At 32.0% G+C, this 12,935-nt stretch overlaps 1 protein-coding gene across 50 annotated transcripts in view; it reads left to right on the plus strand.

Annotated features, from left to right (window-relative positions):
* The window catches only part of bt (projectin protein bent), a 227,451-nt gene that overhangs the window by 69,068 nt on the left and 145,448 nt on the right, over positions 1-12,935 (plus strand). For all 50 annotated transcript variants that reach the window (XM_074134324.1, XM_074134274.1, XM_074134273.1 and 47 more), the window contains 3 exons: positions 10,179-10,326; positions 10,824-10,888; positions 11,987-12,158. In XM_074134324.1, coding sequence (XP_073990425.1) covers positions 10,179-10,326; positions 10,824-10,888; positions 11,987-12,158 — 385 coding nt within the window. The remainder of the gene's footprint in view (positions 1-10,178; positions 10,327-10,823; positions 10,889-11,986; positions 12,159-12,935) is intronic.

The raw sequence follows: 12,935 nt of genomic DNA on the forward strand, positions 1-12,935 counted from the left end.
AGAATAATTGTGCTTACAAAAGATCTAAGATGTTTTACCTCAATCCAATTCTGCATTTCTGCAAAATATTTCCGCAATTCACAAAAAGTTGGAATCTAAACACAATAATACTGCGGTCTTCAATTGTGAACATTTATTTGACGAGAGTTAAGAAAACATAATTAAATAGGGTGTATAAAAAAGTGACTATTTTTGTCCTCGTTTTTAAGCATTTTAAATATTATAAGAATAAGTAGTCTTTGCAATCCTTCATAGAAATAATTTAGTACTTTTAATTTGTTAGCACTAGGTGATTGTAATAATCGCAGTAAGTAGTGTGTGAGTATTTCACCCCAAATTTATTATTTATAGTCAGTAAGTAAATGAGTAAAGGAATTAAACACGTTTATTATATATTTTGTAAGACTAAGCCGAGAATCGTAGGACAAATTTTAAGATTAATTTAATGTATCTAAAACTAGATTTCATTTGGCTATTGAATGGGTGAGGCCTCTCTGATGGTAGTGCTAAAGCGCTGAGTGTTCGTTATTCTTCAGAGGAAGGCCTATTAAGAGTTTGGTTTGTTATTTTACATTAGAACGAAGTTAGTACATTGTGCTGATAAGCTTCAACTTTTCGAACCCAAACTTCAATTTAACTGTTTATAAATTGATTCAAAGGTAGCAGCACAGTCTTACCAGGCGGATAAATATGCTATCTGTTGGCTTCCTGCAAATTAAACACTTGATTGTGTTGGTGTTCCAGCCAGGAAAATGAAATAATCGTGGTTTCATCTCGAGCTGTATAGCAGGGTAATCGCTCTTATTATCTACCATCAGCCCGTACTATACGGTGCGTATAACTAACCAGGAAACCATACTTTTTTCGGTGTTTTACTGTCGACTTCAAAGACAACGTGAGTAGACAATACCCACTTTCTCTTTCTAACCAACCATCCATCTTCTTCTTTAAAGACCAAGTTTTCGTCTCCTCAGTCATACTTTTTACCATATTCTTAGAGCTATTTATTTTATTCTCTTTATGATGTTTTTATTCCAAAACCTACTGATCCGCGGGAGTTTCTGTCGTTTCATAGTTCTAGTCCTTATTAATTTGCTAAAAAGATTTAGATATGATAATGCGCCAGTGGCCCCGCGACTTCCTTGAGGTCTGAAGGCCTAAACGCCATTATTCTCCTATCTCTCCTCTCTCCTCCTCACACTCTCCTCTCTCCTATAGAGAGTACTACCGCTGGGTAGCTTCTCTCCTCCTGCACTCCTCCCGCACCAGTTCATCATATCTCATATTTACTGATTGTATACCATGTATACAGATGTAAATTACAAAATAAATTTAAAAAAAAAAAAAATATGATAATGTCATTGATTTTTTTTTTCAGTTGAAGAGACATGTTGAATAACGTAGATGTTTTTCCCGCTCCAGTAAATACCTGATTTTCTACTTGTTTACAAATTTTACTTCGTTATAAATAATGTATAATCGAGAGTACAAAAATTATGAATATTTTTGAACTTCCATTTTTTTCTGGGAATCTTTAAGGACCTTTGCTCAAATCCTAAATCCTACGCTCATGAGTAAGAGTTCTTAATCTTCGCTTCTACACATTGCGTAACTATTCCTAATCGCCACTATATATATAGGTATTTTTTTAACGTCTTCGTCTATTCCTAACGTACACTTTAGCCAACTATTATATCTTCCTTCATTCCTGATATGAGTGATGTGGAATACTTTACTCTTCTTTACAGAAATCCTATTGACAACTAGTGGCATATATTTTTATGACTTTCTAGGCAAAAGCTCCAAACCGCCGTTACAACGCTCCTGCCTGGTAAGGATTCCTAAACTTTGATTTAAGGAAGTTACTTAGAGTTAAATGGGGGAATTCCGAACCATTCGCTTGTCTCAAGTAAGCTCGATATTACCTGGTAATAAATATAGTTTTAAAATGTTATAGTAGTGGAACATTCTTATCTTTATTTAAAGAAAATGCAAATTTTTATGCTAATGGTTTAGGAATTACCGGCACTGTACATTTTAGAAAAATTCGTATGCGTTAGTTCAGAATTCGTAGGAACGCCACTAGCATTTATAGCGCTCTTGAATTTTTTATATTACAAAAAACGTTAAGTTCAATACAAAAAATTGAAAAAGAAACATGATTAGAGTAACCCTCACTTATTTAATGTACTTTCCCAACATATCTTTTAAAAAGCGACTATGGCCTGTTTCTCAGGAACCAAAAATAATCCATTTGCTATTCTAATCTAAAGTTAATTAAAAAGTGGATTGATTTTATTTATTTAGAATAACAGATTGAATTTTTATAATTAGTAATTCCTATATTTATATATTTTAATTATTTTTAAGTTGCTACCTTAAAAAATACCATAATTAAATCCTTACAGTAAATAACATAATTAACAGGTACCTTGAAGCCTCATATCATTTTATATTAGAGAAAAGAAATCAGACGGTAATAGCTAATGTTGTGTTGTAAATAGGGTGTGATTAAAATAATTTTGTTTTTGTATTTTGTAAACAAAAAAGAGACCACGACGATCTTTACAGAGAGCGACTTTTCGTTATAATAAAACGTCGTTTTATATAATCAATTTCAATTTCTCGTTCTGAGATATTTAAGAAATTGGTAACAATAACATTGGTTTTGACTATTATAGTCAAGATTCATTCTTTTTAGGTTATTGGGATATATACATATGTCATTATTTATGCAACTTATATAAAATTACATTTATCAATGCGAAAAATGAAATGAATACAATCAAAGAAATGATCTCCATAAATAACATTGAATACTCAGCACACACATGTGTATGTCTTGTATGTTTCTCCTTCCATTATAAAGTAATTGTTAACAAATTTACTTCTAATTTTCATCATTTCCTTCAATATCCTTTTTTTTATTTACAAAAAAAGAAAACATACTTCTGTCTTCCTTTTTTATGTTATTTGATACTCATATTTGACCTTAAATTTTAATAGTTAAGAACGTGTTGAGGTATCTTGTCACAGAAAATAGCTCCTTTTTGATAAGTACCAATGCCTTGAATAAAATTTATTTTTTTCGGTAAAGCAGTAAGGGTGAATGAAACAAACTTTTGAGAAACAGATGTATGAAAGGAAAGAATATTTTTTGATCGAATAATTGGGTTTAATTTTTCAAGTAAGAGTTGTTGACCCCAAAAAGTACATCTACGCGAAATTCCGAATGACCTCTCATTCAAGAAAATCACTCGTTTAAACGCTCTGTAAAAATGCCTAAATACCTAAAAACGAACCATATTTTTTTAAACGACTCATTTTTGGCTTTTTTCGAAACCTATTAAATCTAGGTAGTTATATAAAAAAAATTATTTTTGTAATCGAGTATATGCCCTATACAGGTTGTCCGGGCTAAGTGGTTCACCCCCTTTTTCTCGGTAATTTTTGATGAAAGAAAAAAAGTTCAAATCGTAACTTCCTTTATTTTTTGAGTAGTATCTAATGATACTATAAAAAATAACGAAATTTTGCTGCTGATATGCAGGTTAGAGATACTAACTTTTTTTTTCAAATGGGAACCCCTATGTTTTATTATGAATTCTAAAAATACTTTTTGTTTTGTGAGAAAAACTGTTTTTGAAAAATTAAAATTGCTTTTGTAGTTCCCAAGTTATGCATTCTTGAAGAAAAACAAATTATTTTTACCGCTGCCTGCTAGCATTTTATTAAAAAACAATAAATGATTATGGATAAAGCAAAAGGGTCTGTCCAAAGAGCAAAAACAAAAATGCAAGATGAATGTTTACACAAATGCTCTATTGTTTACTGTTATAATCCCAAGAGTTGTAAATATTCAAGAAGCTTGGGTAGTGTTTCTGACAAAAAATTTAAAAAAATTCCCTCCATTAAGATTTTGTTCATAAAAGTACTCGTATGGGCCGATTAATTTATTGTCAATCAATCCACACCATACATTTATGCACATTACAACTTGATGATGGGACTGATAAGATAGATAGGAATTTTGGTCAGCCCACGAACGGAAATTCCACCTATTAAAAGTTGTTGGTAAATTTTGCCTCGTCGGTCCATAAAATAAAAGATAAAAAATCAGGAATTTCCAACAATGCACTCGTATGAGCCAAAAAAGTAAGTCGGCGCTCTTGATCCCCTTCACGAAACCCCTGAACAATGTGGTACCTAAATGGATTCATTTGACATTGCAGGAGTATTTCCCACTAGACAGTTTTACTAATTCCCAGAGCTCTAGCCGCATTTCGAACTGAAGTATTAGGATTCTCTTGCACATAGAGTAATACATCAAGCTCAGTATCAAAATTACGAACATTCCTAACCCTATTTCTTGGCCCTTGGCGAATGTCACTACCAAACAAGCGGAACGTTGTAGCAATAAGAGCAATCGTTTTCCGGCTTGGGTGTCTTCGTTGAGGAAATCTCTCCTGGTAAGCCCTTGCAGCTGTTTGAGCTTGACGACGGCATTCAACAAAAATGTCGTACGTATCAGTTTTTTCGTTTTTAGAGTTTGGACGGTTAATCTTGCCGGAATGACTGGAAGTTTAAGGTGGCCTGAAAGTAATTTTAAAAACAAGGCATTGTTTACAACTCATGGGATTAAAACAGTAAACAAGAGAGCATTTGTGTAAACATTCATCTTGCATTTTTGTTTTTGCTCTTTGGACAGACTCTTTTACTTTATCCATATTCATTATTTATTTATTTGGCATTGGCTTTCGCCATACAGCCAGCATCATCTAGGTGCTTATAACTACAGTATCTCTCACTCTCCATTCTTACTTATAAATACATTCGCTTCACACATTCATCCCTCTACTATATCACGGTTCGCCTAGAACGATTTTAATTGAAAAGTTCACCAACATGAAAAATTTTTCTTTCTCCTTATTATTTGGGTCAAAACTAACCAAAATCTACTGAAAACGAAATCGGTTTACGTTGCGGATTTTTTTTTTTTTAATTTTTCAGGTCAAAAACGGCTTTTTTTGCATTGTTAAGCCTAAGAAATGGAAAAGCAATACAGTTTTTTGCAAAACCAATGCATGCATTTTGAAGCTGAGGGAATTTCCGACAGATTTTGATGTATTAAAACTGTCCGGTAGAAACTGCACGAAAAAGCGTAACACCCAACTTTGACGATTTTTTTCTCTTTTTTTATAAAAGATAAAATTCCCAAATTTTCTTTATAATATAGGGCAAATCCTCCTTTATGACTGTAATTTTTTTGCAACAACCTAGATCTGATAGATTTTGAGAAAAAAGTTGCCGAAAATGTGCAAAAACGGCATTTTCAAAAATTGTTCTTGTTCTTGTTGTTGTTGTTGTTGTTGTTATTGTTATTGTTGTTGTTGTTGTTGTTGTTGTTGTTTTGTTACCTTTTTTGTAAACAACGTAGCGCCTAAACGCGCGAATCGATTTTCATGAATGAGGTGTCATTCGATTCGGAATTTTATGTAGATGTGCCTTTTGGGGGTCTCGACGCTGTACATCGAATGGGAGAGGAGTTAGCCCCCTTTATGTAAGGCCCCCTCCAAAATTATTATCATTAATTACTCTGTAAATCTTAGCCCGATTTTGATAAAATTTGGTAGGATGACAGGGTAACATTAAAGTTAACGTAACATTAAAGCGACGATCTGCTCTTACACTTGTTAAGGGGAAGTATAGCAATCGTTTCAAATTATCGAAACGTTTCATGAATGAAGTGTCATTCGAATCGAAATTTTGTACAGATTTGCACTTTTAAAGTCTCGACGCTGTGCCTCATAAGGAGGGGAGTTTGCCCCACCCAAGTTAGGCCCTTTCTAAAACTATTATTACCAATATTTCTATAACGCTTAGTCCGATTTTGATAAAATTTAGCAAGAAGAAGTGGTTAAAGCTCCTCTACGTGGCTGTGAAGTGCCATCATGCTCTTACACCTACTAAGAGGAAGTACTGCAATCGTTAAAATTATCAATGAGTGAACCGATTTACATCCATGAATTGTCGTTCGATTCAAAATCTTTGCTTCTTCGCCTTTTAGGGAGAAGTACTGTAATCGCAGTTTATTTTTTTTACTCTTCTTAAGGGGAAGTACTGAAATCGCAGTTTAATTTTGCTATTTACGTACAAATTACCTTTTTATTTTATTCAAAACGCTTTCTCAAAAAAATTGTTATTGAGGATGGTTTGGGGGACCGCAACTATAATCATTCTTTAAAAAGATCTCTCCAGTGGTAGTAACTCCGACTTAACACCTTTTCAGGTTATAATGATAAAATTAAAATTTATTATTCCCAATTTTAAAAAAATCTGTAAAGCAGATATGTAACTTTGCAAAACATACAAAAGGAAAATCTATCCAAAAGGTACAAAAATCTCTTTAACAAAAACTTACAGTTTAAAAAGTTAAGTATAAGGGTTGATTAAATGCCAAAAGGTACACAAATCAGCAAGTACCCAACATTTCATTAATACTTCATTGATATTATTTTAAGTAATTTTACTACATTAATTTTCATTAATATTTTTTTGAATTTATTAGATGTTTCACAGATCCTTATGCTGGCCAGTTCATTCATTTTCTTTTTCTTTTTTTTTATGATTTAAGTCGCGTCAGCATCTAAGGTTATTGGCGCCCGGAGCTTTTTTCAGTGCACTGCCGGCCTCCGGACAGTGTTCTCTCGTTACAGACAACACTGTCCATCACCCGGACAGTGAGCTGTAAGAAGCTCTTAGAAAGAGAAAATCTAAGGGTCTGCAGCTGGATTCGAACCCGGAACCTCCACGTGGGAATCCAATACGCTAACCGCATAGCTAATCCCTTCCCTTTGTTCATTCATTATATTTTATTTTTTTGTTATAATTATGATAAAATGTATATTATATCTTCATTAATAAATAGGTACTTTATTTTAGCTTTATTCCAAATTATTCTTATGATTTATCTTTATTATGCTCTTTATTCTGAGTAGTCACATGTATGTACGAGTATGTACATGAACGTTAAAGTAGAAAAAGACTAAGGTAGAGTCGGCTACTATTTAAATTTGAATCACGGATTTAAAACAATATTTCAGTCTAGAATTCGTCTTTCCGAAGTATTTGTGAGCACAAATAACGCGTAGGTAATATCAAGTAAATTATTCAACAATAATTATTCATTTCTCAATTGTAATTTAATGTAGTCCCTCTAATTTTACTTATAGTAAAATACTGGAATAATTATGTTAGCTGTCATAAAAATATGCATATCTTATTTATCTTATATTCCAAATATATAATACTGTGGGAAAAATACCTAGATTGAGAATGTAATTGAAGAAAGCTATATTATATTCTATAAAGCAAGATTAATTATTACCTATTATTATAAACTTTTGACTACTACATAAAGTAACAATTACAATTATTAATCGAAGAATGAACTTAAACCGACGATTTTTATTTAAAAATAAAAATAAATAAATGAAATCATTGATGAATGTTGGTGTAAGCATTTTTTTAAAAAAGTTTTTGAATTTTCTAGCCTCATATTTTTTTTTTTTTTAATAAAGTTTTTCTTTTTAACCTGTAATTAATAGTTTGTTGATTAGATATTACAGTCAATCTAAGTTAAATGGTGTTCTACTTGAACAAATATTTTGTAGATTAAAATGGCCAGCATAAGGGTCTGTGAAACATCTAATAAATTCAAAAAAATATTAATGAAAATTACTGTAGTAAAATTACTTAAAATAATATCAATGAAGTATTAATGAAATGTTGGGTACTTGCTAATTTGTGTACCTTTTGGCGTTTAATCAACCCTTATACTTAACTTTTTAAACTGTAAGTTTTTGTTAAAGAGATTTTATAAATGATAAAAATGAAATTTCGACATTCAAAGTCAATAAAAAAGAAATTTTTAAGCAAAATAAGGCAAAAACAAGGGTTTCTCGCATTTCAAAGCTTACTTAACAAATAAATCATCGTTTTTTTGTGGAAGGTAATGGGACTTTTCAAAAATGAGTAAAATTCCTGCAATTTTTCGTATTTGTTAAGTAAGCTTTGAAATGCGAGAAACCGTTGTTTTTGCCTTATTTTGCTTAAAAATTTCTTTTTTATTGATTTTGAATGTCGAAATTTCATGTCTCGCTAGTATTTTCGCCTAAGGGGCGTTAGCATCTGTAGTACGGAGACTTCTCAACATGTTGTCGGCCACCAGTGTGTACTCTGTAACAGACAATGTCTCAGTGAACTAGACATTGAACTCTTAGGAAAATAGAAATCTCTGGCAGTGATCTAGGCTCAAACTTAGGATCTTCATATTCTTATTCTAGCGATTCCTTCACACACTCACCGATTCCTTTACTGTTAGTGCCCCAGTATTTTAAATATTCTCAACAATAACTACTACTTGGATTTGAATATTTATTCCTTAATTTTATATTATTTCACAAAACTGACTAGAAACTACTGAAAATAATTTTGTACGACTCATTGAACCTTGCCTAAAAAATATATTCTGTGCCCAATCCTCAATATTTTCTTAACTTTAAAATTTGTCAATCAATTTATTTTTAATGGTTTTTATCTACATTTTGATTTTGTTTTGATTTTTATGCTGTGTGATTTTTTTTGTTTTTAAAGAAGCTTTTTATGTCGCCCTAAAGTCAGCCATACATGTATTTTTAGAGCAGTTTATGTATGTTTATGTAATTGTGTCTTTATGTTATCTAATTTTTGCTGTTGCCAAATGATGTGTGCTGCAATACTAGATTTTAGTTAGACTTTATGTTTTTATTGATTACATTATTGACTTGTATTTTTTTTAATTATTAGAATAATTGTATATTTTTGTTTTTTGACTATTTTACTTTTTTTTTAACCTTCTTTATATAAAAAAATTAACTCAAGAAGGACATGTAAGTAAAATTATTTTGAATTTCTAAGACTAATTTTGTTTAGATGTTAGATATTTTTTTACGTTCTTCTAGTATCTACAGATATTAAAAGTGGTTGTGAAAAAAAAAAATAGTTCAATGGAAAATAATTATATAACGGAGAGAGAGATACACATTGCTGATTTTGAAATCTGCGTTGTCCGACAAATCTTCCAGTAATTCTAGTGTAATCGCTGTACAGAGCTCTAATTACATTTCAAACCGTCCATGCCAAATTGTGGGCCGTGATGGCTAAAAAGAGACCGACCATAAACGATGCGTGAATCAAAGCCGCAATATTACTCCGATGTTCAGTTGGTAATTAAAGTCGGTGCCTACCATCTTAATTCTAGGTGGATGTAGTTGTTTCCAATAGCTCTGAGGTAGGCAGAAGCTTTCTTACGCTTCACGATAGCCATGCAGGGTACGTGGGCACCGAGATAGCGGATCATTGAAACTAGGTTCAAATGGACTTTTATGGGTCTGTAATGAACTTATTTTTCGTGACTTACATTAACAAAAAATTGGAGAACTAGTTGTGAGAAATATCACTGTACAAAAGTGAACAAAGGTTTTTAGTTATGGATCTAGGCTAAAGCTGATGGTTGATCTGATCAACCAAGGTCTTGGGGCTGACTACTGGGCACTGTAGGTTTAAGTAATAGATGACCCTGCTGTATCTGGCCGAAAGTGATCATTCAGATTTTGTCTTGAGAAAGTGGCACTGCTCTGCCACTGTGAAGGCGTAACTTGTGATCTCTAATTGGAATGCAAAATCCATGAACCTCAACCAAGCTGTATGGAAGCGCATCATATGCAGCTTTTGGCCCTTTCTTGGAGAAAACTAGTCCTACTAGAAAACTGCTCTGAGCGAATATTTTCAGAACTTAAATTTATCTTGAATTCCATTGAGCTTTTTCCTTTACATTTTTAATAAAATTAACTATCAGTTAATTGAGTTTATTCTATTTCAAATTAGGATCTAATGAAATTGTTAAGTTACCTTTAACAAGTAAGTTCAAGTTTTATTTCGCCTTTCGACATGAAAAATTGAAAAAAAAATCTATTCTCAGGCTTTGAAAGCGCTTTGTTTACTTTTTATCTAAGTCATAGTTCCAGTTAAATTATCCAGTAAACATTGAAAAACGTTAAGTCCACATTGTATTTATTTATATAAATAATCCATAACTTATTACATTTCCATATTTATCAACAATTTTATAAATTTAGCGTCGTCGTCCAAGTACGGACATGAGAAGGCCTAGTATCGCTGAATTGGAAGAAAAAATTGACAAACCTTCAACTCCACTCAAAGATATCGGGCCATCTGGGCCGCCGGCTATAGTCGACGTACAGGAGAGCTACTCAGCAGTTGAAGGTGAATACATTTCACTTATTTAAGAGCTTTATCTCCAAAATATTGACCCTAAAGCAATAATTGTGCCCTCCTCAAACAAAACAAAAAATAGGTGTTTAAAAAGGAAAAGGGAAACTGACGCCAGAGAGATGTCTCTGTTATAAACCTGAGGATTATCTTGAATAATCGAGCGCCAATTGAAGATGACGCGCCTTAATTAAACCACTTTTTCGTTCTCAGAAGACTTCAAAATAGATATTTCAGTAAAAAAAAAAAAAAAAAAATCTGCAGAATTTATTAATTCTAAGAGATAGTAAAAAACTTGTAGATATCAAAGAAGAAAGAAGTAGGAAAAGGTTTTTGGTAATGGACGTCCATAAATTTCAGGCTGATTTAAAACAGCAGTTTGATTTTCCTTAAAAACCTTATAATAAACATTAAATAAAATGAATGTATTGGATGAATTATGCTCCTCTTAAAAATTATGAATAGACTTATAATCTTTTGTGTCTGTTTAGATCAAACTGGATATATGACAGTTGGTGTCGAAGGAAATCCTGCTCCAACATTTAAATTTTATAAGGTAAATGGAGCTTCAATAATCTTGGTTTATTTGTTACTGTTTTAAACTATTTATAATTATGCAGGGTGCATCCAAGAAATTGGTGCTTTTTCAGAAGATAAAAACGCGTTCACAATACCATGAGTCGGACACACTGCTGCGGTCCAACTTTTTGGTCATGCTCACTACGGCACTGGAGGCTGATTTTTGAATTGGCCTCGCTGCAAAACTCTTTTTTCTACTTCGTTTTGAGGTGTCAAAATTCTAGATAATGTGATTTCTTTCCTTGTGGGTTTGTTAACTACTGGTTTGTGGTCCACTATTACCTAATCCAACAATATCCAAGTATATAATCAGCTAACGCTTATTTTGAGAGCCATTTGTGCAGGCGCACAAGGACTGAAGTGGTTGATTACTATAAGAATGTGTCATGTGACCTTGTAATACACACGTTAGAAATATGCACAGAGCCACTAGTGCGCGCTATAAACTTGTTTCCGGAAATACATATATTTATTTTTAATTAAATCTATGAAATTCGCATTTTGTTTGCATTCCTGCAAAAGTAAAGGAGTGGCTTTTTTCCCAGGAAGGTTTAGGACCAACTACGACATTATGTGTCGTGGACGGATACTTTATTATAAATTTATCATATTAACCATTAAATAAAATTACTTTACCACTATTTTTTAAATTCATTTATTAATTTTAGATATATTTATGTATGTATAAATATATATACGTATAACGTTCCATTTGAAAAAAAAGTTGGGTGCTGTATCTCGAGATACAGGGGTTTAAAAAATGAGTCAATCACTGAAAATAAACTAGACTAAAAATGATTAGTGTTTTTTATTTTTTCGAAATTTCCCGCCGTTTAAAAAAAAGTGTGTGGAGCATATAACTTTGGTCACCCTGTATAGTGTATATACACGTTAATACATATATAGACAGCTTCCTCTTGTAAACATTTTTATGAACTATCTTCATTCTAGACCATAATATTCTGAACAATATTTCTGAGGCTTTCTTATAAAAAATCACTTGTTTGAAGGTATTTCTACCTTCATGTGAATATCTTTCTACAATACAATATTTGAGTGGATTGATTGTTCTCAGGGCATGTCAGAGATCATGGAGGGAGGTCGATTTAAATTCCTCACAGATGGTGAAACTAACACAATAACATTGTGTATGAGAAAAATTAAACCAAACGATGAAGGAAAATATAAGATAGTTGTAAGCAACATACATGGCGAAGATTCTGCGGAAATGCAGTTGTATGTATCAGGTAAGTAGTAGTGGTATTTCTTTCTTTGTTAAACAGTCAGAACGTTTATAAAGAAAATAAAAATATACTTAAGTTATCTTATGGTTAAATATTAAATTTGGGGGTTGATTCTAAGGGAAATATAATTTTCAGCTTTCATCTAAAGCAGGTATTCACAATCTCAGATAGGCAGCTATGCGAGCACTGTTACCTAACGAAACTTATACATGCATATGAGGAACAAGTGGCTGCACTACCAATGGTGGCCATGTGCCCCAAGCTTCTCTTCATATACTACGCATAAGCCTGTTATACATTTCAGCTATATAGTAACGTTCGTGAAAGCATGTGTTTGATTTAAATATTATAACAATTGAAAAAAGTATATTTATCTATTTTATATTAACATTGTGAGGAGAACACCTATATTAAGAAAAGAATTGAAAAAACTATATTATTAAGTCAGATTAGTTATTTTTAACGCGTAACTACTAGTTGAAATGAAGTAATAATCAATTTATAAGAAAAATGAACTTAAATGGACGATGTTTACTTCCTACTGATGCACTAAACTGCACTTAAATCTGATGTGGAGAGATAAAATTATAACCGTTAAAATCGTAGCTCTATTCAGAATATCTAATAATTTTTCTTTTGAAATACTTTCACCTACTATTTTTTACTAGGGCTCTCAGCCGATATATAATTATTTTCTACTTCTTTCAACATTCTTAATGAAGGTAACTGAACACTTTGTGGATCAATTAAAGAAATAAATAAATAAAACTTAAATAAGTT

The sequence above is a fragment of the Rhodnius prolixus genome, unplaced genomic scaffold, assembly GCF_049639745.1.
Source record: "Rhodnius prolixus isolate KJV_2025 unplaced genomic scaffold, Rpr scaffold_16, whole genome shotgun sequence".
NCBI lineage: Eukaryota > Metazoa > Arthropoda > Insecta > Hemiptera > Reduviidae > Rhodnius > Rhodnius prolixus.